Raw genomic sequence first — 27071 nt, 5'->3', positions numbered from 1 at the left:
CTGCACTGCACCACACCATGCTTGGGCAATGGAAAGCTTCATCCTTAATGGGGTCAGGCAGCAGGGAAAAGCAGCAGCATCTGGGTCCTGGTAGCAGCAGTGGCCGGGTCCTACCATCAGCCTGCTTCAGACCCAAATCAGGTCATTCTAGCCCACTGGCACCGAAAGGTTGCTATTGAAAAGAAAAAGCTCCACTGGTCAGAGTTACAGCTGATTCACATCCTCTGTAGAAAAGGCAGGGCTATCACACACTGCATTCCAGAGATACCACGGTGGCAGTGACACGGGTGAAGGTGAACGTATTGAGAAATTCAGCCCTGTGTGGAAAAACATTTGGCTTTATTTGCTGGGCTGTGCTTCACAGTGGAAGTCACCTGGAAACTCCCAGTGAAACAAGGATATTTCCCAAACACAGCCAGGGGCCGAGCCTGTTTTACAGCGCTCACAATGCTGACAACAGCCTGCAGACCAAGGTAGGCTAGCTGCCTCTTGAACATTGCCCAGCCTTTGAGTAAATAGAGAACTGAGGCAGACAGCAAGCAAACAAGGGCTCAGGGAGCAATGCGGGCAGAAATTGATTCAGCCAAAGGAATGAAAAGTGCCAAGTTAGCAACACCCAGGAAAACATATTCGTTTCAACACAACTTTCACTGAGAAAGGTCTCCTGGATCAAAACTGGGAAAACACTGGAAAGGACCTCACGTGGATCATATGCCTTCTCTGCCTGATTCAGACTAGAGAACAGAACCTGAATTTTTCTTAGCCCATGAGTCTTCTAACTCGCAGGCCCTTGGCTGCCCTGAGACATGTATTTCCTGTCACATTGTCCCACTTGGTATAAAATATCCCCTGAACCAGCACGCAAGAACCAGACTCTTGGTGGTTCAGGCATTCACCTGGACTATGAGTCTTGCATTCAAGCCCCTGCTCTGGCCCCCGAGAAGGGACTTGACACCTTGGGTCTGGGCGTCCCATATGCTAGACAAGCAACTTCCTAATTCCAAAGGTGGGTCTGCCTCTGTCCTTGCTGAAAATGTGTCCTGGCTTGTGCTTATCCTGACATGGAATAGGAATATTTGAAATCTTAAAGCTTTCAACAGGATGAGAAGTCTATTTTGCCCACAGCTTGATCAGAAAATGTTGCCTGTGGCTATTTAGGGTCTCCTGTAGTAGAGGCAACCGTGATATACAGACGTGCGAGACACAGTTGTCCGCACCTCCCTCTGCTACAGGAAGACATGACATAAGTTCAGAGGTGTGACTTTCAATTCTGGCGTGGAGGGGAAGGGAGAGGAGGGGGAGCACTCACTTCCTCATGAAGGCTACGTGGATTGCCGCTACCTCAGCACCAGCTTCCCCAACACGGGCTGCAGCAGCGACACAGGCTCCCTGCAGGCTGCCACTCTGATACCCCTCTGAATCAGCATCTGGGGCTTGTGCCCTAGTCATCTCCCCCTCAGGTTAGGCTACTAAATAAGTTTTGTCAAGAGCAGTGGTGCTCAATGTTTGGGCCCCACAGGCTAGATGAATGGCACAGAGCCAGTCCCCAGGCTGGATTGGACCCTGCACACCAGGATTGGGCCTGCATGCCTGGATTGGACCTCAGCTGGCCCCTCAAATACCAGGATGAGGTCTCGGAGACCTTGTGCCACCTCCTCTGGTCCTGAGTACTGGGGCCAGGGTTCAGGGCCCCAAGCCACTTCCACCCAGCCTTGCACTTGGAGATCAGGCTTGAAGCCCCCTGCCGCCCCTGCCTGATGTTACACACTGGGATTGGACCCCACGTACCCTGTGTGTCCAATCTAGCTTGCAGGGCCACAGCCCGCAGGGCTCCCTACAGACCTCTGGGTAGCTGGATAAGCCAGATGACATGATGCTGGGGGCCGGATCTGGCCCACAGGCTGGGGATTGACCAAGCCTGGTCAAGAAGAAGTGGGGAGGATGAGTAACCCAGGAGATTCAACCTCTCTAACAGTCCTAAATTTGCAGAGGAGAAACTTTAAGTGATTGATGCAAACTATCCTAAAGACCTGCAGGCCACCCTCATCTCATTGCAGTGACAGCTCCCCCTGCCTGACCCCTCTCCAGCTCCTTCGCAGTTCAGCACATCCCTGCCTAGCACCATGATCACAACTAGAAAGCTCAAGTAGAAACCATGTAGTTCAAACCTATGAAGCAGCACAAACAGCAGCACGGCCCCTGAGCCAGCCATCTCGCCTGCTTGTTACAGCACTCACCTGACTGTACCTGAACTGGGAAGAGGCCGTGTTCAGACCAGCAGGGAGCAGCATAAGGTTGCATGCAGTGCTGGTATGTACTTCAGCTATGCTTGGCCAGGTAGTTTTAAGTTGAAATTAACTGCTCTCATCCTCCTAGAAGGGCACGGGACAGTCTGGGGCCACCTTAACTCTGTGGTAGCAAAATTTGTGGGCAGTTAATGTAGGAGAAATTAATTTCTGAGACCTTTGGAGATTCCTGAACACTACTGGCTTGTCCTTCCATGGACACAGGAAATGTCATATACCAGGCAGCCCAGCAGCAATTATGTTATAAGAAATGATCCTTTAATGAAAAAACCTAGCTGATCTACTACAGGGGTGTCAAACATATAGCCCACAAGCTGGATCCAACCTGAGGATGCAAGTGAGTTTGATACCCTTAATCTAATGCATTTTGCCATCTCCATGGGCAACCTGTGTCATGCATGCCCTAAGTGACACAGGCAGCCTCTGTGAGTGACGTGGCAGACTGGGAAGGGGTAAGACAGCATGGCATCAGATAGGGCAGGGAGCAGAAAGCAGAGCAGTAGATTGGGCAAGGGAAGGGGACTGGAGGTGCAGTCAAGGAGGGCACTGGGCTTAATTTGTGGCATGCCTAGTCCCATCAGCCAAGGATTTCTGATTAAAGCTGCTATTTGACCACTGCCAGCAGGAATGATAACAGTGTATACAACTTAAATATTTACACTGTACATACAATACATTCTGTAAGCACAACTGTCCATTTTCAGTTTAATTTAAACATCTATTACGATGAAAACGAAGAAGAAGAAAGAAGTTCAATGGGCTATAATAAGTCCCGGGGAGCTGCTGGCATTGGAAAAGCAGCTTTAGAAAAGTGTCTGGCTGGGCTCCAGGATGGACAGCAGAAGGACCATCATTATGGTAGTGATTTGTAGGGAAGCTGGTTCTCTAAACAGTTTTCTTAAAGAGCTGGAGGAAAATGAAACTTTTACTTTTGAGAAGATCATGTGATTTCCAGGAAGGGAAGTCCTATATATGGGCAGGAGCAGTAGAAACCACTTGCATCACCACAGCCGGACTAGAAATAGGTCTTGATAAAGTTTCATGTTTTTGTTTTATTAAACCCACCCATTCTGGAAACGTTGCGCCGGCTGATTGGCTGTGCCCTGAGCTGGACAGTGCCAGCCAACAACTATAAAAGGAAGCGTCTGTACTAAGCACTCTTTGATATTATTACAACAATTCAGACAGCCCCTGGTAACATCCTTTGGAAACAGCAAAGGTAACCAATCTGGCAGGGTGCTGTTTTGTTGTTTCCTGCTAGTGCTGATCACTGATCAGAGCTGGGGAGGAGAGGAAAAAATTAATCACAGCTGCGTGGGGTTGTCTTTTTCTCCATTCTTTGCAAATAACGAAATGCTTTTTGTTTAGCTTGTTCTTGTCATCTTGCAGCAAGGGATTTGAGTGGATGCCAAAAGAGCAAAGGTTGGCTGGATGTCTCAGAGTGGCATGTTGGCTCTGCGTGTGTGTGTGTATATGTGTGTTTGTGTGCTTGTACATGCTGAAATTCATATGTTTTGCCATTGATTTCAGCAGCACACTGCTTAAAGCCGTTCTTTTGTAGGCAGATGATGACTTGCTTGGGAAGATTTCCCTCCTATCCTTCATAATTCCTGGCTTAGTTTACAAAAGTTTAACAGGCACCTGCTCCCCCTTCTTGGTTTCTGTGGCTGGCAGAGGTCGTTGCCACAGATAGTTCACCTGGGTCTGCAAAGGCTTTGAGCTCCATAGGGGAAAACATAAGTTGCATGCACAGATGTGCTAAATATACAGTGACAGGTGACTTAGGTCAGCCTGCAGTTTGAGAGCTTGATGTGGCTCTCTCTCTATGGATTTCATCAGACTCGGCTAACTTGCAGGGGTTTTGCAATGCATTGAAGGGAAGCATGGAGGAAGTCACCATATAGATGTTTCAGGCTCTCTCATGTGCAGTCTGGGTGGTGTCAGGCAGCAGGCTACTGTTGCATCACGGTTACATTGGTTACTCAGCATTTGTGTTTATGTGCATCTGTTGTGGGAGCACTTTCAAAGAGCCCTTAACTGAAGCTTTGCTGACCTGGGTTACAAACTGTATCCCCAGTAACTAGATGGGGAAAGGAGGTAGAGGGCATGGGTGTATGTCTCTGTGGCTTGATCATGATCCTGGTGGAAGATAGTGGTAGAATCATTGCTAGAATTTGGGATCTCCTAACCTCAGGTTTTAACACCTTCATGGCATCTGTGTGCAGTGCCAGGCCTGCATGTCACCAAGATACAGCAGGCTGCCACCTGGTGGATTTAGCAACAAATTAGCCCCTCCTGGGAATATCCCACAACATAATTCTACTGAAAACTGGTGCTAGCTCAACTCAACTGGCGGAGGAAATGGGACCAGGCAGGATTGTTTTTAGGATAATAATCGAATAAATCGGAGAGGACAGGGTTACATGAGTGGCAGATTTTTTTTCTTAGACTCAAGGCAGTCCAGGGATTAGTAAATGCATCTCCTCCTCTGCGTGTTTGAAGTACAGCAAAAGCTGTGTTAACCGGCACTTTATTAACCAGAAAAGTCCGTTAACCAGCATCCGAGGGACATGGCAAAAGCGAAACTGGAAGTGCCACTTCTGGGGGACTTCCCATTTTGCAGCCGCGAGCCGAGTTTTTCTTTGCCACTTCTTTGGCCTACAGCAAAACAGCCTGTGCGGGGCCCCCTCTCTGTCCCCCGGCATGCTGACGCCAGGGACTGCGCCAGACGGTGCACATTTGTTTAACTGGCATCCCCCATCCCTGGGGGATGCCAGATAACAGAGCTTTTACTGTAGATTAGTTGATGATTTTTCTTCTTTCTTAAAGCCCAGGAGGACCATTCTGAAGGACACTGAGCAGCAAAGTTTATAGGTTTTGTTTCCTGGTTAGACTGAAGCTCTTGGGAACAGAAACCACCTTGTTTGTGGCATAAAGCATCTGCCACATTGTTTGCAACTATTGTGCAAACCGTAAATGTCTCTTGCTGTGCCCACCCCCTGTCCACAGACACTAGCAAAGTCCATGCAAGAAAACAGAGCAAAAACTCCCTTCCCCGCAGGAGGATGCCTCACACTGGCCTCAAGGAAGGTGTGCAGGCTAAAAGCTGCAAGGGAACCCAGGTGCACAGGGTGTTCTGCTCACGTGTTGGGTTTTTTTCTCTGTGCCACCCAGAGGGCATTGCAACATGCCAGTGACTGTGTATTGCTCTCTCTGTGCGTCTCTGCAGGTTCCATTGGATCGGCACAAACTCCATTTGGTAGGCAGGGAGCGAACTGCCCAGCCCTTGAGTCTGCAACTCGTCTGAGCCTGGCTGCACCATGGCTACTTCAGAGAATGAAGGGTGAGTGGCCAGGTTAGGAGGGAAGATGCATTGTGCTCTGCAACAGGAGTGATGTACCAAAGGAAAGGTGACAGCAATAAGAAAAGCTGATCAACCCTTCCTGGCCCAGTGGAGACTAAATTTACTGCACCTGATGGCAGTGTGTGTCTCAACATAGACCGTGCAGCTCCATGCCTTAGCTCACAATCTCCTTGCCTCTAAATGAGCAGCCATGTAGCAGAGTTGGCATGGTGGAAACATTGAGTTAATCAGCACTGCTATGTGATGGTGTTGATTAGCCTGCCTCCCTGACCAGACGCAGACATGGGTATGCTGCTCCTAGTTAGGAGTTGGGGGGAGGCGGAGATGTAATGCTGAACTCTGCAATGTGTTTGAAGGCACCATGACTGGACACAGTAAATTTGCTGTCTAGAGATAGTCCCTGTTGCACTCTCCAGTCCTTATCATGGGTGGCAGACCTGGGTAGGTATCTGCTAGGCAGTTTCCAGACAACTGGCCCTGATACCTCTGGGTGCCTGTAAACAAGTTCAGAAGCTGCTCCGACATGTTGTAATTACAGCGCATTAGAGTAGACTTGATTAATAGAATTTGCTGGAGCATGGTAATTACTGTGCTCCAGCAAGCCTCTGCGTCTCATGTATCAGCATCCCTGTGCTTCAAAATGGTGGTGGGGCACTCCTTCTATAGCTCATTCGATGCTTCACCACTATTTTGAAGCGCAGGGACACTGTTACACAAGATGCTCTGGGCACTTTATTTAGTGGCTCTTGGAGCTGCTCTTATTAAAGCACCTCCCCCCTCCCCACCCTAAGAGCATGTGTAAAAATATCCTCCAAGTCTTGCCATCGTGTATGACGCTGTCTTAGAGATGCCGCACATAAGGTTGGGACCTCACTGTGCTAGATACCATATGAACTATGGTAGGAAGGAGACTAAGTAGAGTAGATGGTCATCAAAATTGGGGTGGAGGGAGGAAAGGAGGTGTCATCCTTCCCCTTTGAAGGGCTGTGGTGGGAAAGTGTGCAGGATGATGTCTCACTATGGCATAAGAGGCACAAGCTCAAGCCTTTCTCTGAAGGCTACTCCAGATGACTGCCTGTCAATGGGGACCTAGTCCTTTGGGCTGAGGAGTCTGGGCAGCTGGATATGATACTACTCGTATCCCTCTCCTGTGTTTCATGAGCTACAGAAACTGGTGTGCCACAGTGCAATGGGCTTGCTAGCCTCATGCCTTTGCCAATTCCCTTTTTACAGATGGGGAGCAAAAGTCCAGGAAGATGTGAGGGCTTATCCATGGTCACAAGAGGCTGTCAATAGCACTGAAGGGGAACTCTGGCAACTGACCAGGCTGCATTCAATTTCTGTACTAATCCTGTACTATTATTGACTAATAATCCATGCATTGCATGTCCATAAATGCATTTGTCCAGAACAACTGCACACTGGTGCATCTTCGTGCATCTATACTTTGAGAGTTGCGTAGCAGCTTGTATTAGTGCACTAGCAACCAAAGCCAGCAGTGGATCAGCTCTGTCCTGATGCTGTGACAAGGAAAAGGAAGTAGCTTTTCACTGGCTTGTATAGGCCTCTGGTCACAAGCTAAACACCTGTATTTATTGCGGCAGAACTCTTCCCTGCATAGGAGTAGGCCATCCAGGGGTGATGTTGTTCCTTGTGGCTCTGGTCTTTCAGTGTGTGCTGTGCTTTTGCCATGGTCCTGTGTTAACCCCCGTCTCTATCGTTCTAGGGATTCTCAGAAATTGCGTTTTGGCCCCTGGCTGATTAAAGAGATCAACAGCAACAAGTATGAAGGGATCCGCTGGACAAATGAAGCCCACACTGAGTTTCGTATCCCTTGGAAACACAATTCCAGGAGGGATATTACCAACAATGATAATGAGATTTTCAGGGTAGGATTCCAAATGACGCTCTCCTTTCCTTTGCAAAACCCCAACTCCTGCAGAAGCCAGTCCAAAGCAGTGGTGTGACTCCAGATTTACTCCTGGGTAAATGAGTTTTCAAACTGATTGGGAGGAGGATTGTTTACAGCTATGGTGTAAACCAGATGAGGTCTTAAAATGTGCTAATGGTGGATTGGGAGGGATCTGTGCAGAGGCTTTCAGACCTTGCTACCAGAGAGAACAGTCAAGCTCTAATTTCTCTTTTTCTCTAATTCCTTCCTACCTATCTTCTCTTCACCCCAATAAAAGGATTGGACAAATTCTTGGAAGAAAGGTGCATTAGCAGCTATTGAACATGCAAGTTAAGGGCACAGCCTCTGAATCAAAACTTCCTAAACCTTAAATGCTAGAGGCTGCAAGTGGGAGAAGAACAGGGGACAAACCCTTGGCCATACTTGGCACGCTCTCCCTTTCAGCATCCACTCTGTCACTGTATGACACCAGATACTGGCCAAACTGGACTTATAGTCTGACCTAGTAACTGGAAATTCTTACTTTTACCCTCATCTTTATGAATAGGCCTGGGCCATTGCCAGTGGAAAGTACCATCCAAATATCCAAGATCGAGCCAGGTGGAAAACCAACTTTCGCTGTGCCCTGTGTTCCACTAACATGTTCGTGATGGTGGAAGATAATTCCAAGAACTCCGACGACCCCCACAAAGTGTACAGAATCAAGCAGCCCCTCGCTGTGGCAACAAACAATGCTCCCGCTACTGCAAGTAAGGATGGGGGTTACATGTTGAGGGTTGAGATGGGTAGATATGGCTCCAAGCTGTGGAAGGAGTTGCTGTTGTTCTCATCCTGGCCCAGGCCCTGTGCCACACTGACTATACCACGACTTCATACGGGAGATGGGCTGTTTGCTAGAACCCTTTCAGGCCGCGAACATTACTTTGCCCTCTTCAGATCACCTTAGCACTAACTGAAGGAAAACAAAAGAGACAGAAAAGATATCATTCAACTGTAGAGGTCAACTAATATCCCTCAGAAAAATGAGCGCGACTCATTTTTCAGGGCTTCTGTAGCCAACAGGAAAACCTCTCTTGTTCCTTTGCACCAGTGGTTCTATCATGGAGCCAGATAGTTAGAAATAACTCACACCCACTGGCCCCTGCTACTTTCTGTCAATGAAAGCAACTGAACCTTCTTGAAAAATATGGGCCTGTGGTCTGAATGATGGGGGTGGCTCAGCTGGAGTGAGATTGTTGCTTACTACTGTTCCATGGCAGGTAGGATGACTGGCCCATGGATCATTCCTCAAGAGAAATATTTCTTCCCTTCTCCAAACCAAAGGTCTGCATTGAGGAAAGACGGAGAGCCAAGCTCTTGGAGAACAGTTGCACAAGTAGAAGTCAGTAGGGCTGTGTAGGTGATGGGAGCTGAGATGTATTTGAGGGAAGCACTCAGGAAGTCCCCCACCAGCTGTGTAACAGCTTAGGAAGATCCAAGTAAGCCAGTGGCATCAAGGGCAAGATTTTCAGAAACATTCCCATTAACTTTTACCTGTCACCAAAGAGATTCTTGCGTCCTCACTTTGACTAATGTACAGTAGCATAACTTGGGGAAGGGGTGACCTGGGCAGCAACCCTAGATCCTGCATTTGTTGAGGGGCTCAAGAACAGCCATTACTGCAGCAGCAGCTGATTGCATCCCTGCAATTGGCATGGGAGAAGCCAGCACTGCCCTGGGCACCATGCAGCCTGGGCACCAAGCTTCACTACCATGCCTCTGCTAGTATGTGCTGGGGGCCCAACCCAAGGCACCTGAGAGGGGTGGGAAGTTTTAGAAAGTGCTGATGGCCTACCTCCTGAGAAGTAGGCCTCCTGATACCTTCTGCATGGTTCCCACAAACAGGAACACTCTGAATCACCAGCACCTATTGAGAAATTAGGCCCTAGGTGTCCCCAACTGGAAACACCTGAAAACGGAGGGAATCCAAAATTTAGCAGAGCATCTTTTGCAGATGTGGATCTTAAATTCTGAGCAAACACTCCCTCCTCATTGGAACTGTATATCATGACAAAGTCCCCCTGTTGGAAATTCAGGCATGTGAATTATGGGATCTATCTGGTCAGTATGGTTCTCTGTGTAATTTTATGGTTTGTCTTTTAGACCATATACTGCAGGAGGATAAAGACGACAAAGACAAGCTTGACATGAGACCTCCTACTGTGAAAGTCCCCATTCTGTCACAACCTACATCTCGGATAGAGGTACTAGAACTGGGGCAGAGAGGAGAGGGGAAAAAACTAAACATGAAGGATCACTGCTGGAATTGTTCAGAACCTGGGAAGATGTCTCAAGTCAAAGAGGTTCATGGGGAACTGTCATCAGTGGGGTTTTCTTTCAGTGCTGACCCAAGCAACTTCACTGTTAGTCCCCTGCATATAAGCATCCCGATGCCATTGAGAGTTGCTCTTACCATGCTTCTTGCCCTGGCAACATGACTGGGCAATTGATCTCTGTAACACCCAGCTAAGCTGAGATGTAACTAGCAGTTCTGGAGCCCTGGGAAGAGATGATGTTGAGTGTCCCCAGCCGAAGCATCTGTCAGCTGCCACCACAATGGCAGCCAAGGAATAGAGGCCAAAGAACCTGCTGCTCTCTAAATGGGCACCTGGGTCTGGTCACCCATTCATTCCACCCTAGTTCATACTTAGGTGCTATGTAGAAGGTGTTTCAGTTCATGAGTTTCCCCCTGTGCAAGAAGGGTCTTCCATAGTGGAGGTGAAGAAATTTTTGCCTGACTGCCCACCATTTCCATGCATGCAGTAGGCTGCAAAGAGGCATGAAAGTAGGCCCTGTCTGGACACCTGCTCACTCCTCTCTAGTCCAGCTGGGCGATTTCTGTTCTTAAGGCCTAGCTTACAAAAAAACAAACCCAAACCTTGCTCCAGAATAACTACGGTGATTTTTTTTTTTTTAATCCATATATGAACATATACATTTTTTATACTATATTGTGTATGTGTAGAGGTGTGTGTGTGTGTGTATGTATCTATAATTAATACATTTGTCTGCACATGGGTTAATAACATATATTTATAAATATTTTATAAAATTCACACACATTATAAACAAACCTTGTTTGGGAGCTTAGTAGAAACAGTAGAGAAGTCTCCCAGAAATGTGAAGTAATTGTATCTACACAGGTTTGAACTTCTTTAACAGGTCAGATTAAGTTGGGCTTGGTCTATATTACAATCCTCTGCAACAGCTCTGTGGCAGCTGGGAAGGCTGAAACAGTCATATCCCATAGCAGAAATAACTGTACCAGCTAAACCCTTGGCAAAGATGCAACTCTGCTGGCCACAGAAAAGCCTCCTTGTGCTGGCCAGGCTGCATTTACCCCAGGGAGCCCAAGTGCCATCACAGAAAGCAGTAGCTGCCCTGCTATATCAGATGTCCTGGAAACTAGCATGGACATCCTCACATAGACAAGCCCTTCTATCTTGGTAAGATTCTCAGCTAGTAAATCAAACCAGCTCCTTTCGTGTGAGTGGAATCACATCAGGTCACACTAACTGGGGATCTCTCCCATTGTATACCCTGGGGATTTGCTCCAGTTCCAGCAAATCAGTCGCCACCAACAATCTTAGCTCTTTGGGTGCAAATGCTTGATTGTGCTATTGGAATCAAAACACGCTGAAGAGGTGATATCTTTTATTAGGCCAACTAGATATTTGCAAACAAATTATTGCATTTATCTGCAAGCTTTTGGGCGCACACACCCTTCATCAGGCATAGGAGAGAACAGAGATTGTAAAAGTTCTCCTGGGTAGAAATGAAAATTCGTATTTCACAGGAGGGCTGAAGGTGTGGTAAAATCCCGTTTGGAAAAGTTTATTTGTCCAGGTTGGGCACAGAGAAAAGTTGAAACAGTCTTTTTACCTCAAAGTTATCCAGTGGCAAGCTGGCATATTTCCTGCAGGCTATGTTTAATATTTCACAGAAGAGTGGAAAGATGCAAAGCTCTTCTGGCTAGGCATTTAAAGTGGCGAGGTATCTGTGTTTCTGTGCTCTGCAAAATGCAAATTCACTCAAACAATGGCAGGAGCCTGGTGTAAGCAATTCAGATGGTAAAATGCTCCCTACGTGTAAAAGTCAGTTGGTAAAATGCTTCCTTCTTGTAAAATTATGCGGCTTCCCTTCCATACCAGACGAGGTGCTGCTGCTGTTAAGCAAACTCCTTGGCTTTCAGCTCCATCTCCAGTAGATTCCTTTTCAGGTCCAAGTTGGAAAGCATATTTTGCTCATATGTATCCTATGAAGCCATTATTGTCTTTGGCTCAGACTGACATTAGCAGACTTGTGTTTCTACTGAGCCATTAAAGAGCAGTAAAGCTAGATGTAGAACAAGACTGTTGCTGAATCAACTCCACCTGAGAAAGCTCCCTTGTAAAAGTGTGCCTAGATGTACACAAGTAACTATTGGGGCGTTTGTTCACAGATGCACTTGCTTTCTCAGATTTCTGTGATAATGCAGTTAAACAAAGCAAATGGTCTCATCATGCTTTTATTTTTCAGCTGCAGATAGAAAATGGTTTTCAGAGTTTATCACTGAGAAACCCTCCTCAAGGTGAGTGACAGACTGATTTTCTTTTAAATAAATAAAGGACTGAATTGCATGAAAATAAAACCCAGAAGAGAACATCATGCACTTAGTTGTTTGTAACAGCCTCTCAAGAACTTAGAGATGAAAGATCTTCACCTAACTACTGATCTGTTTCATCTGAGCAGCAGGTCCTCCCCTATATTCCTGTTCCTGGTTATTTACATTTTGTCTGGGTACTGCAGGTCTTGCAAGAACCCTGGGTTCATTTTCCAGCTGTGCTCCTGACTCACTAAGACACTTTGGGCAAGCCACTTTAAGCATAAACCATCAGGTGCCTTTTATGTGGGCACCCAAAATTATCAGGAACTGATCATAAGGTTTGATGTGCTTTTGGAATCCATACTTCTCCTACAGCAATGGTACCATATATGAATATGAATGGACCATGTACATGCTGAGCATCCACATCTCTTCTGACATCATTGCAAAATGCATGTGGTGAGCATGACTGATAATTAGGTCCTAGAAATGTCATCAGAGTGCACAGCCATAAAAGAACAAACCTACCCCAAGTCAGTGAAGGACTTTGGGAAATGTAGCCCTGAGGCATCCTGGGTCTCAGCTGAGCTATTGGTAGAGTGTGGGGATAGGTACCTACTTGTCACTGAAAAGTATCATAAGCTACACATATGAAAAGCACCTCTAAGGCAGCAGTTTTCAACTTGTGGTCTACAGGCCCTGGGGGTTGCAGACTATGTCTAAGGGCTCTATGAAAGATAACTGTGATCAATCAAAAGTATGTGAATGCCTACATTTACAATTCAAAAGGGTCCTCACCTACATTTGACATTTTTTAGGGGTCTGCAAATGAAAAAAGGTTGAAAACCACTTAAAGAAATAGTCATATACTAGGATAATAGTAACTGTCATACAATTCTCCATCCTGCCACACACCTCCATCCCGATTATCTAACAGGAACCTGCTTGGGTAATTGGTGGTGCACCAACAACAGGTTCAGTGGCCTGTGGCCAGACTGGGTAAAGCCTGAATCCAGACTTCTCAATCTGCAGACCGTTCAACCACATGTTGCTCAACAGGGTGTGGCCTGGCTGTCTAAAGTCTTCAGGGCAGAAGCACTGGCTCTTAGGAGCTCTGCATAACCAAACCTTTTTTTGCAGCTCAAAGAAGGGTTTGGAGAGCCAGGGCCACTAAATTACTGTTACTGGGCAAGTGTTTTCACCCTGCTTCATGCTTCATTTTAATCAGCCCAGCATGGTGTAGCTGTATGATCTTGCACATATAAAGAAGCCTGAGGAGGTGCTGGCATGAAAGACACTAGGAAGTGTACAGCCTTAGCAATCGGGAGCCTTCCTGAGTCTGTCAGCATTTCTACGTGCCCTGTGCTAGGGAGCAGGGCAGCCTACCTAGGGAGTCATTCTGTTGTACATAGACTTTGATGCAAGGCTCCATAGCCTAGTGTAATATCTGTGAGCCTTTTCTGCCTCTTCTGAAGCTCAGATGTAATCCCAGAGATGCAGCTAAGGCTAAATAGGTAAAGACTGGGTGCACCTACATGTGCGATTTACTGAGGAATAGACCAATTAGCTCCGTAGTAAAGCATCACCATTACTTACACATGCTCCTGTATTAGGGTGCGGTAAACTAATGAACTCTGCTGTAGGATAGTACTGTCCGGGACAAGCGCTATCCTACAGCGGAGTAGTTACATACACCAAAACCCACATGTAGACAGTGACTGGGGTTGGTAGGGCATGAGGCTGCTACAGTGTGGGGGCTGCCTAGTGGCTAGCCCCACATTGTAGCACCCACATGCCCCAGCCAGCCCCTCTGCAGTACATTGAGCCAGGGCAGAGCAGCCCTGGGCTGGCAGGCTGACCCCTTAGGTCCCCTGTCAGCTGGGGCTGCCTCTCTCCGGCTCGACATGCTGCAGTCCTGAAGCTTATTGCCAGTTGCTAACGGCACATGTGGATATACCCACTGAGGATACAGATAATGTAATACATGCTTGGGATCACTTGAGGGAGCCAGAGTCAGGAGAGGAGAACAACGTATGGTAGTAGAGGGCAAAATATGGCCCAGGGCCAGATCTGGTCCACAAAGTGATATTGCACCGCTCAGTAAAGGCATGGGGGTAGTCCGAGACATGGTTTATGCCCAGGCATGCTGCAGGGCTGGGCAATGTGACTGCTGGACTCCGTTTCCTGGCAGCCCCAGCAGTGGTTTCTTCCAGCTGCCGCCAGGCACAGCCTTGCTGCCTGGGTACCCCAGACCGTCCACCTCACACCTGCTTCCAGGGGCAAGATCTGTGCAGGCAGGGCACTCCACCAGGTGGACATAATCAGAGCGCCCTGCCTGTGCAGCTCCCAACTGCTCTCCATGGAGCCCCTGGGATCTTGGAGTGGTGGCAGTGTGGAGCTGTGATAGGGCAGAGACATGATCTGTTCCCTGCCTGCAGAAACCATGTGTCACAGAGGGGTGCAGGCAGCGGATCATGGCTCTGTCCCAGGCCTTGGCCCTGTGCTGTTACTGTCCCATGACCCCACCCCGTGATCTTGGCCTCACCCACCCCTCCTGCTCCTGAACACCACTCCCCGCCCGCCCACGACCCCATCACACATAAGGTGTTTTGGTGAGTTGTTGTGGGAGAGTTGGGGCTAGCGCTGACCTGGTCCATGACACCTCAGCAAAGTTCCCTATTTGGCCCCTGGGCCCAAATAATTGCCCACCCCGATCTATGGTCATGCTGATAAGTAGTATGGACAAGGAATGCAAGTTAAGCCATGCTCCCTTCATTTAAGATTTGATCTGCATGACCAGGGTCTGCAAGTGTTTAAAGCTCTGCCGATCTGAAATCAATCTCTGATTCAGAAGTTGGAGATGCTACTCAGTGCTTCCCAAACTCTTCCTCAGCATGACCCCATTTAAGGCCATATTTCCTCAGCATGACCCCTTACTCACAGCCCAGAGCCCCTCCACCCCCGTTACCCCGTCCGCTGATGTTGTGACTCCATTTGGGGTTGCGACCCACAGTTTGGGAACCGCTGCACTACCTCATAGCTGGTGGGTCAGTGGCAACAAGTCCACTGAAGAACCTCTGAGCAATGCTATCAGGAGCAAGAGCCTACAGCATGATCAACCATAACAGTGGGGGCTGGGGTTGTGCGGGTGCCAAAGTGCACAGTTGACAGCCCAGGGGTCACAAGCCCAGGGGCATAGCAGAAACACTTCAGGTGTGGCCCCGTGAGATTTCAATGAATCTTCAAATTCTGCTAAATACCTTGTGTCACGGACATGAAAAAGGAAAGGATCATGATGGCAAGTTCAAAGGGCAGACAGACTTGGTTAGCAGTGTTACACCCTCACCATCTTCCTTTTACCAATTGTGGCACAGGCTCAGGTGCAGGGCAAAGTGAGATTATATGGTTCTACAGTGGTGGGGATGTTTATGGGAAAGGGTGGGGGGCAGGTATGAAATCTTGCAACAGGCATGTAATTTAGACAGTCTGGTTTGCCTTGTTCCACAGAAATGGACAGCATGCAGGCTGGAAGGGCAGACTACTACCTCTTTCGGGATCAGATGAACATCTGCCATCATTCCACTTCAAATGATTACCCTGATGAACCTGACCTACTGGAGTGGTTTATGAGCCCTTCGTTGCTGCCCCTCATTGCTGGAGGTAGGTTCAGAGGCAGGACCATACCAAGATATGTTTGTATTTCATATAACATCTGTCTCTCATGAACCCCTTGCAATTTTATCCATGTTGCAATGTCCCTGAATAATCGCATAAACCAGATTCAAGGTTAGAGGAAACCTTTCCTGAGGAAAGCAGCTTGGCTTGCTTTAGAGTTGCCTTCGTTCCTGGGCATTGGGAGCTGTAGGGAACCCTGTGTGAGTCCCAGAGGAGTACCGGACAGAAATTGCACCCAGTCATGCAGGGTGGACCAGGCGAGAAGAGCCAATAACTACATCCGTTGGTGTTTTATTCTTTGCAGTAGTCATGATTCTCAGCATGCTCTCTGCTGGGTATGTGGGAAGTGAACCCCCATTGGGGGTTGCCTACCCATGATTTTCCATTGGGAATCCCATCTTGGATGTCTTTTGGCAAAGCCTCTGTTACAGCTGGCTTTCTAGAGGGATGGCCAGATCCTGACAGCTGTCTTCACAATGGGAGAAGTACATTAAATCTCAAGGGCCCTCACTGACTGTAGATTAGAATCAACTCTTATACTGTCCAAGCCAAAACCAGTCCACGATGGTCCTAATTTTGTGTCTCCCTTATAGGGGTTAGGTACCACCCCCCATCACTAAGGTGTCTGAGAACTTTCCTTAAGTCTCTCTCTTCTCTGGTTTGGAGTTCTAGAAAGCTGGGAAAGGGTTGGGAACTCTTATTGGGACAGGATGGGAAGGACAGAGAGTGGCTGAGTGATGATACTATGGATGCTACTGTGATGACAATGACCGTCTCTGCAGCATTTTTTAAGTGTCAGAGGGCAAAACCACCAGAGATTGCAATTATAAAATAAAAGTTAGCCTGCTGCAGTGCCTCACTTGATCCTGGTCATTAACCCTGTTGTTCCTGTCTTTTTTTTCTCCTAACCTCACCAGAGGAAGGTCCATACTATCAACCAAACCAAAGTAATTACCCCCAAGAGGAGAACAGAGTGCCAAATGGACCAGTGGAGAATTATACCCCAGTTATCCACTGGGCAGTCGAACCTGTGGCAGAATTCCATCCAGTGCAGAATGGTTATACCCCTTCTGCTGCTTCATTTCTCCAGCAGGACCTTTCACACAGTGCTGCCATACCTGTTACAGGTCACCTTAATAACACAGGTTAGTATATATCCCACTATCAGAGAGTGGGCTAGGACTATATACAGGCATGCACTCAAAACTCCGGGTAACATAGAAACAAGCAATTACCATCTTAAACAGTGGTTCTCAACCTTTTTAGACTCAAGGTACCCCTTAGAAAAGTGTCAGCTCTTAGTTCTCACTTGCTTAGATTACAGAAAAATAATAGAAATGTTCTTCTGCTGCAGACCACAGCACAGCAGGATGGTTTTTGAATTCCTGTGAGTCATGTATAGGTGTTTACACACCTAACTGTGCAAATACTGCAAGATCTCTCTCACCTTTAAAAGGATCACAGGGCATCCTGGTTGAGAATCACTATCTTAAATTAAAACATACAGAAAAAAACCAGGAAACTTCATACCTGCTCAGACCCAGGTGTGAAGTTCAGAGTTGCAGCTGAAAGTATTGCTGGCACAGGAGCAGCTCTCTTCCAATGTGCTCTTTATACTGATTTAACTGAATGATCCTTCAGGTAGAAACCACCAGCTGTTGTAAAAGCAACACCTGGTGGCTCATCTTCCTGCAGGCTACAATTGACTTGGCCTGTTGAGGGGAGGACAGGATCTTTTGACTTCATGTAAAGGGTAGGTAAGAGGGACCAGTTCCCACTACATGCAAGATGCAAATTTTTGTAATTTTGAGTCTTTACCAGTATCCAGGTAGTGTTCTGCAACCAAAACCCTGTTTTACTTCTAGGACTTGTAAAAAATTTTCCATCAAAACAAACCTTGCTACAAACTGGCTTTTTGATGGGGGGAAAAAGAGAATATTACACAAACAACACCTGCTTTCTGAGAGAGAACTTTAGTGGGTTTTTGTTTGAAAAATTCCCCCAATTCTTAACTTTAAGATAAATTTTCATTAAAAATAGTTATTTTTTGTCCAACTTTGCCACGCAGAAAAACTCTCATTTCCAACCAACTGCGGTGTCTATAATTTTATAGGGTTGTAGACCTGGAGCCAAAAAAGGACTTACAAGCCCATTTGGTACTTACAAGCTTGGTCCAGTGATTACAAGCCCATTGATTTCAAAAGGAAATTAGATATCCAGCTACCCTTTGGCTCTGATCCACAATGCTTTGAGATCGGCAAGGCTTGTCAGATTATTTAGCCCCTTCTTCTGGAAGTACAAGGTTATGTTCCCCCCAAGAAAAATATGCATGGGATACTAAAATTCTACTGCTGTGGGGTCAGATTTAAGAGCTCATCTCTTTAGACCTTGGCCACAACTAAATCTCCACCCACACAGCATTCCCGTTTAAGGAGTGTAATGCTCATTGTTGATACAGCATCAGCATATGGTGAGGGACAAACTCTGCCCCAAAGAGCTTCTCATCCAGGTTGAGGGAAGAGTGGTTATGCAGTTAACAGGATAACTCGGCAGTAATGTGCGGCATGTCCTGATAGCACTATCATTGTGGTTGAGCCATGCTGTTTTCTTCTCTTTATAATCTGGTTTTGAGTGAAGGTTTAGGGCTCAAAGGCCTGTTTGTAGTTTCAGGGGAAGATGACTAGCTTGGACTCTGACCCAGCACCTACTAAAGCTGGTGGGAAAGAGTCCCCCTGTCCTCAGTGGGAAACTATGCCTAGTTGAGAGTATGAGCACAACACAAAGGCAGAGCGTGGGGTAGGGGAGTAGGTAGACCTTAATGCTATTGTTGCAAAAACAACCCATCTTACAAACCAATTGTTCTCTACCACATCAGGAATCCTGTCTGAAGGGAGATCTCAGCACAGCAACCACCCTGGTAACCAGAACATCTTCCTGAATGAAGCCCCTGATGGAAATGCCACTGTCTATCAAACTGAGCTAGCAGAGAATGGCTCTAACCAGTTGGCGGACCAGTGGATGGCCCCCGCCTCAGCGGAGCAGATTATGCTCAACCCCCATGCTGCCCCCCTTCCACAGGAACCTTCTCACAACACAGTCCCTCTGCTGAACAACACAGGTCAGTGCCTCAGAGCCGTTCTCAGTCCTAGGCGAGGAGACCTGTACTCAAGAATAAGCTGCCCACCTCTCCCCACATCCTTAAGGGGCACAACAGTCGAGCTTTGGGGGAAAAGGCAGCTTTTGGAGTCATACAGTGCTCACCTTTCCCACAAACTAGAGGCCCCTCTGCACTTCTTTCGAAGGACTAGAGGTATCTTGGAAATACTCTCCCCCGACCATGTTCGCATCACAGTGGCCTGGTCTCATTCCACCCTTCACGCTGCTGGGGCAGACATGCAACACCCATCAACCACAGGGGTGGGGTGGCTCTCTATTGAGCCATCCTTTGCTTCTCAGAGGCTGCCAACCAAGGGGGTGGGGATGTGCTACTGGAAGCCATATCTGGTGACAGGGGCTTGGGATGTCATGAGCTGGTCCAGTGCCCACTGAGGCCAGCAGGAATATTTGCACACACTGTAGTGAACTCTGATGTAGCAGCCCTACTGGGAAACCAAAGCATATCATACTCAGTGGCCACCAAAAAGCCATTGGATGGTATCAACTTCTGGCCACCTCCAGCCTAGACGAGATTCAATCCAGCCACCTGTTTCAGAGGGCCAACCCCCTTAGCAAGTCTCCCTCATTTACATATTAATAATTAAAAACATTCTCTCGTATCTTTTAGGAACCGTCCCACCCAATCTGGAGATCACCATCTACTACCGGGGGAAGCAGTCCCACCTCGTGGAAGTGACCCAGAGCAAGTGCCTGTTCACATACAATAATGAAGACCCTGCCCTCCCCCAGGACTGCATGCAGGTGGTGCATTTCCCAAGTCCAGACCATTTGGCAGATCACAAGCAGGTTCATTTCACCAAGCATCTGCTCCAGAATGCCAGGCTGCAGCTGGAGCAGCGAAACAACAGGATCTATGCCCGACGCCTGGATAAATGCAAGGTTTTCTGGGCCTTCTCCAAGCAGCTGGCCAATATGACTCAGTGCCCTGAGCCTAGGCTGCTGCCACGCAGTACAGATGTGGAGCTCTACAACTATGAGGCGTTCTGGGAAGGTGAGCCTGCAGGCAGCCTGTTCCACCTCCATCTGGCTTCCTGGGTAGTTCTGTTAGCCAGGATGAAACACCATGGGGTTTTCTCATTAGGACAGAGGTGGTCATATGGTTGGACAATGCCTCATATAATCAGGCCCCAGTTTGGTTGAAGTCCTTAGGTTGATCATGGGCCAGGCCCAGCCTGCCTGTAGGTACAGTGTATTGTGTTTACAAATCCCACTTAGAAGAAACTCCAGGAAATCTTGCATTGGTGCTTAAGAGGCAACAGCCAGGAGCATCTTGTTCTCTCAAACTGAGCCAGCCCTTAATCAGAAAGCTCCTTTCATGGCCTGCATCTTCTCAACCTCCCCAGGCAATGTATTCAGCCCAGCAAACTCTGATTCTAACCCCCCCCCCCCCCCCACCACACTCACTAACAAAAAAAACCCTCCCATCTCCTCTCTTGCAGAGCTGAAGGACTTTCATGAGCACCGCAGGGAGTGTTCTCCTGACTTCACCATTTACCTTTGCTTTGGGCAGTGCTTCTCAGAGACCAGGGCCAAGGAAACCAAGTTGATCCTGGTAAAGGTAAGTAGAGAAGGATTGGTGGAGGGTGGGAAATAGAAGCTCTCTCTGGGGCAGGAGCACTTGCTAGCTGCCAAACATGGCTGATACTGGGTGGGATGTCTCCCTGCCCAGTGCTCATTCACTCACAGTCAGACTTGAGTGTGGTGTTTGTCTGCTTTGGCCGAGGGGCTGTCCCTTGGTTGTGTGCAAAAAGGCCATGGTTCTGTGCAGCTAGTAAAGGTCTAGTCAAATAATTGGGAGTCCAGGATAACCAGAGCAGAGAGTATCACCCCTCCTAGTTAACTTCATGCCCATTTGGGGAGGTAGGCAGGAAAAAGGGTCATGAAGGGAGGACCTGCCTGCTGCCACTGCTGTCCCTGGACAAGTCTGGCACCCCATGAAGCCATTCCCTGCATCTGAAGCCCCTGGGCCAGCAGGATTCATAGATTCATAGATACTAGGGTCGGAAGGGACCTCAATAGATCATCGAGTCCGACCCCCTGCTTAGGCAGGAAAGAGTGCTGGGTTTAGATGACCCCAGCGAGATGCTTATCTAACCTCCTCTTGAAGACCCCCAGGGTAGGGGAGAGCACCACCTCCCTTAGGAGCCCCTTCCAGACCTTGGCCACTCGAACTTTGAAGAAGTTCTTCCTAATGTCCAGTCTAAATCTGCTCTCTGCTAGCTTGTGGCCATTATTTCTTGTAACCCCCAGGGGCGCCTTGGTGAATAAAACCTCACCAATTCCCTTCTGTGCCCCCATGATGAACTTATAGGCAGCCACATGGTCGCCTCTCAACCTTCTCTTGCAGAGGCTGAAGAGGTCCAGGTGCCCCAGTCTCTCCTCATAGGGCTTGGCCTGCAAGCCCTTAACCATACGAGTGGCCCTTCTCTGGACCCTCTCCAGGTTATCCACATCCCTCTCGAAGTGCAGCGCCCAAAACTGCACGCAGTATTCCAACTGCCGTCTGACCAGCGCCCGATAGAGGGGAAGTATCACCTCCTTGGATCTGTTTGTCATGCATCTGCTGATGCACGATAAAGTGCCATTGGCTTTTCTGATGGCTTCGTCACACTGACGACTCACGTTCATCTTGGAGTCCACTAGGACTCCAAGATCCCTTTCCACTTCCATGCCACCCAGCAGGTCATTCCCTAGGCAGTAGGTGTGCTGGACATTTTTCCTCCCTAGGTGCAGCACTTTGCATTTCTCCTTGTTGAACTGCATCCTGTTGTTTTCTGCCCATTTGTCCAACCTGTCCAGGTCTGCTTGTAGTTGTTCCCTGCCCTCCAGTGTGTCCACTTCTCCCCACAGTTTTGTGTCATCCGCAAATTTGGACAGAGTACACTTCACTCCTTCGTCCAAGTCGCTGATGAAGACATTGAAGAGTATCGGTCCAAGGACCGAGCCCTGTGGGACCCCACTGCCCACACCCTTCCAGGTCAATACCGACCCATCCACCACGACTCTCTGGGTGCGACCCTCCAGCCAATTTGCCACCCACCGGACTGTGTAGTCATCCAAGTCACAGCCTCTTAACTTGTTCACCAGTATGGGGTGCGATACCATATCAAAGGCCTTCCTGAAGTCTAAGTATACGACATCAACCCCTACCCCTGCGTCCAGGCGTTTTGTAACCTGGTCATAAAAAGGCACTAGATTAGTCAGGCATGATCTACCTGCTACGAACCCATGCTGGTTTCCCCTCAGCATAATTTGTCCTGCAATGACATCAGCCAGTGCCCTCAGCACCCTCGGATGGAGCTCATCCGGGCCTGCTGACTTAAAGGCATCCAGTTCGTTCAAGTGACTCTGCACCATCTCAGGGTCTACGCATGGTAGTCTGGAGCCTTGCTGCTGCCTCTCTACAACCCCAGTGAGAGACTTGTCGTGCCCCTCACTTAGGAGCACTGAGGCAAAGAACTCGTTGAGGAGTTCAGCCTTGTCCCCCCTGTCCGTCACCAATTGTTTCTGCCCATTTAGCAGGGGTCCTATTCCACCCTGGGCCTTCCTTTTACTCCCTATATATCTAAAAAACAATTTTTTGTTGTCCTTTACTTGGGATGCCATCCTCAGCTCCATGGTAGCTTTGGCCCGTCTAACTGCCTCCCTACAAGCACGAGCAGAGGAGGTATACTCCTCTTTGGTAATCTCTCCCCGTTTCCACTTTCTATATGCTCCCCTTTTAGTTTGCAGGCTGCCCTGGATTTCTCTGGTCAGCCAAGGAAGCCTCCTGGCCCCTTTCCATCTTTTTCCTCATATCGGGATCGTCTCCCTCTGTGCCCGAAGGATCATTTCCTTAAGGCACAGCCACCCTTCCTGGGGGCTCCCATTTCTTCAAAACTCCTACTCTGCAGTGCGTCCTTGACTAATCGCCTGAGTTCATTGAAATCAGCTTTCCTAAAGTCTAGCACTTTCACCCTACTAGTTACCTTACCCACTCAATGTCTTATGATGAATTCTATTATTTGATACCCAGCAGGACCAGGCAGGGATTAGGTGATGGAAATGGGAGGACACCAGGGCTGTTCCTGCCTCACTCTAGCTGGGGATTGTGGGAGCAGCTGCATGGAGTGCCAGGCTCTGGTGGGAACAGCAGTAGCTGGTGGGTGGGTTCCCACTTCCAGTGCCTGCCCCCAAAGGGGTGCTGGATACTGGTATAAAATAGGAGGACAGAGGAGTCAGTCAGGCAGAGATGGGGTATGGCTTTGCCGTAACTATCAGATACCCTCGAAAAGTCCCACAGTGGACAGGGGCTCTTGCAGTCGGGGTGCATTTGAGGACAACCTGTGCAAAGCTGAGTCCAGCCTGCAGAGGGTTGGTGAAAGGGTTGTCCTCAAACGTATGGTGAAAGACCTCTCCCACTTGCATTCTCCCAGGTCTTGCTTCCTTCTCTCTGGGAGTTACAGAGTGAGCACATCTGTCACTCTTTGGTACATGGGAACAAAGAGAGGCTCTCAAGGGAATTCTTAAGTAGTTCATCCAAGAGAGAAAATGAGTAAACTGTGACCACTGTGTTCCTTACCTCCCGAGAGTTTGACATCAGTGTTCATATCATGGGTCGGGGGTTGGGTCTCTTTACAGCTGGTGCCTAAGTTCTGCGAGAATCTCCATGAGATGGTGCTGAGAGAAGGCACCTCATCCCTGAACAGTGGGAACCTGAGCCTGCAAATGTCCACCTCTTTCAACAGCCTGTATGCCTTCCTCGAGCAATTCAGCATGCAAATCGAGTGAGCCCCCTCTCCTCCTAAAGTGCCTTCTGGGGGGCGAGTAACAGCTGCTCTCATTCCATGCCTGAGCCTCTGCATGACTGGGCTACATTTGAAAATACTCCACCCCACCACCCTGCTATTAGTGTGGGGCTTTAGGATCCCATCTGGAAACATGGGCTAGATGAGGTGAGGTCCTGTAATAAATGAATGATGCAGTTGAGATCAGTCGGCTCAGCCGCTGTAGAACAGTCATGCATGTATAACTATGACACATGATTGCTCACTAAGGTCTTGCTTCCTCTTTTCTCATTAAAGGAGCCTGGATCACTTCAGCTCTCTTAATAGAAGAGAGTCAGTCTTATATCTGTTAATTTTTCTAGCCCAGCCTTTAGAAAGATCACATCCTTTGATGATCCAAGTGTATTTTAAAAAAGGGGGGAGGGGTTAGAAATGGGGGGAAGCAGGTCTTCCCAAAACTACATACCAAGAGACCTTGAAATAGTGAATGAAATCTTGACCTTATTGCTTTTAATTGGAGGGAGGGAGAGGGGGGTAGGTTGCTATCTATGGCTATAAAGGTCAGGATTTCAGCTGCCCGTTTTGGCAGTATGTCAAGAATGAAGAGCATATTTTTTTTTATAAAACAGGCCTCCATGTAGCTTTTTAAATTCTCTTTACTGTTTAGGTTGTACAAGTAAATCTTGGTTTTGTTTAGCTTCCTTTTGTTAACACAGGCCTTTGCATTGCACCACAAGGTATGCAGGGCTTTCCTGAGGGATCCTTCTGGGAACGAGGGGGCCAGCTTGGGCCTCTGTTGGAGGCAACTGATTTTCCAGAAAGGTTGTATATCTGCCTCTTTGAAGCCAGGCTTTTTTGAGGGTTCAAGCTGGCACACAAAACAACTAGCAAACCTGGCCCTTGCAGGTTGGTAGACAACAGGCTTGTAGACAACAGGCTGGCAGCAGGAATAGCTTCTGGGTTTCTGTTCAGTGGTTGAATTAAGGGACCCATATCTGCATGGTCAGAAGCCTCTGGCTTGAGAGCTGTGCTGTCCCTTCCTTTATATTCCTGTACATTCCTTAATGGGCTAGAGGTCTTAGCTCAGCCCCTGAGCTATTGGCCTCAGCCTTCCTCTTGTCTGACTGGGACACCAGAGCTGCTCTTTTCCAGCTGGCTAGGAATGGATCCCATTTCTACACCAACTGCTGCTATCACTCATCTTGTTCCAGTTAGGAATACAAAAAAGCTCCTGGGGTGGGGGGAGAATCTGATCTGTTTAGAGTCCATGACAAATGGAAAAACACAGTTAGCCCTAAAGCTTGCAAAGTACCTTGGAAATTGGGCTGCTTGCCTCAAAAGTAGGAAGAAGAGATGGAAAGGGACAGCTACAGGGGAAAGTGGGAGAGGAACAGGTGAGCTGAGCAAGGTTGACAGCAGCTTCTTACCTCATTGGCCACATGCATCAACTCTTCTGGAAAAGCAGCAGCTCTTCTGTCTCTGGGCGGAGGATCTTCTAGGAGCGGGTATTCACGACTCAAATGTTTAATGGGTCGTTTCAGGTTTTTTTGATGACGTCCTATTTCATGACACGATACAGCCATGTGGTCCTTCCAGTCCCTGCAGCCTAGCCAATGCTTTTATTGGGAGATGACTGCTTACCTAAGCTGCAGGCAGTTTTCACCCCGATGGGTTGTAATTCTATTAATAATCTAGAGAGATTTAGTGAGAGAGGCAGCCAATGACACTCCAGGTCCTCTGAATTTGGCTTGGGAGGTTGCAATGGCTGTAGGTAACAGATATAAGAACGTCTAGACCCCACAGTCACTGGTGTCCCTGTTCCAAATATGTTCTACAGCAATTTTTTCTATCTGAACAAAAGGCCCTAGCTATATTGCAGATCGTGCCTCAACTCCATGCACATTAGCGTTAACCTGTCCATACAGGCCACATTGCACAGCCATATTTCCATCAGTCCAGCACGAGGAGCTCTTCTACTGTGGTGCAGAATTTCTACTATGGTGCAAAGCAATGTTGTCCTTATTTGCAGAGATGGGAGGTAAAACGGTCTCCCTATTGCAAACATGGTTTAGAAACTCATTTTTTGCACAGAGAGGGGCTGTGGGATTGTCAGATCTCAGTGCAACTACATGGTTGTTGACAACCATCTATAGGGACATGAACTGCAGCGAGACTGCTGTGTTTTTTAGTCTGTAGTGGGGACAGGCTGTTAGCTGTCAGCATGAAATGCCAGCATGGTTTGATGTGAAGCAGCAGGGTCTATTGAGCTAAATGCACTTTGTAAGCTATCTAGTTAGAAAGCACCTAAATTACTTGAGCACCTTCAATATCCTAAACAGAGGGAATTTCCTTTTTGTACCCAATTTGGAGTATGAGTTACACCTCTATTATCCTTCTGTTAAGATCTGGGCCAGGGACTGGAAGAAATACAAGGACACTAAAAGCACCAGCTTTTTTGTGGCGAGGCCATCAAACCCCATGGCTCAGCATCTGCACTACACCGTGAGGTGCTAAATCAATATTTTGTTATAAATACAAAGTTTGGTACTGTACTTTAATAAATTTGTTTTAGGTATTGCTTTCTCCCATACACTTGAATAAAAGGCCTTCTTCAACTGGTTCCAACTGACATAGCCCCACGGAGATCAAGGGAGGCTTATATTATCTACAAAAGTGGCCTTTGATGATGTTAATCAGGAAGTGGCTAATAGTCACTGAAGGCCTAGTCCAGATTCTGCGTGAGTCTGAGTAGTCTCAGCTGCTAACTGACATCAGAATTGGGTCTCAAGGAAAAAAAAAAAAGACCAGCATCAAGTTGGCAGACCTAGAACTCATGGCTCTCTATGAGGGGGACAATAGTGAACATCAGGAATCAATTGAAGAAACATGGCCTCAATCCAAAGTCCAGCATGAACCATTTCAAGGGACTCTCTTGGCTTTGGATCCATCGTACGATGCTGAAGGCATCACACATTTGACAGCCTGTTGATAATGTCTAATGAGGGAGAATCATTGCAATAGCACACTTGGTGTGCTAGTTTTTGTACATAGTTTTAATTTATACCTGAGGGTTTTTTTCCCCCCCACCTTGTATCAATTCTGCATAGAGCAAACCTCTCCTGTACATCAGCTGCTGACATGGGGGGGGAATTATTTTAGCATTGCTTTTTCTGCCATATTGACAGCATAGCTAAACATGTGCATTTTTTCTATGCGTTTGTGTAAATAAAATGACATGTCTACAATC

The 27071-nt window shown here is 47.8% G+C and overlaps 1 protein-coding gene across 1 annotated transcript; it reads left to right on the top strand.

Moving 5' to 3' along the window:
* The first annotated feature begins 3447 nt into the window (after window positions 1-3447).
* IRF7 (interferon regulatory factor 7) lies at window positions 3448-27069 on the top strand. The gene is made up of 12 exons (XM_014604199.3): window positions 3448-3525; window positions 5536-5649; window positions 7397-7559; window positions 8130-8331; window positions 9725-9825; window positions 12140-12191; window positions 15714-15866; window positions 16799-17026; window positions 18757-18999; window positions 19666-20049; window positions 20498-20616; window positions 23679-27069. The coding sequence occupies exons 2-12, from the start codon at window positions 5627-5629 to the stop codon at window positions 23826-23828; spliced, it is 1818 nt and encodes a 605-aa protein (XP_014459685.1). The 5' UTR covers window positions 3448-3525; window positions 5536-5626; the 3' UTR covers window positions 23829-27069.
* The last annotated feature ends 2 nt before the right edge of the window (window positions 27070-27071 follow it).

This window comes from Alligator mississippiensis, chromosome 2 (assembly GCF_030867095.1).
Source record: "Alligator mississippiensis isolate rAllMis1 chromosome 2, rAllMis1, whole genome shotgun sequence".
Taxonomy (NCBI): Eukaryota; Metazoa; Chordata; order Crocodylia; family Alligatoridae; genus Alligator; species Alligator mississippiensis.
Note: the sequence above shows the minus strand (reverse complement) of the source record. Positions and strands in the feature narration are given on the sequence as shown.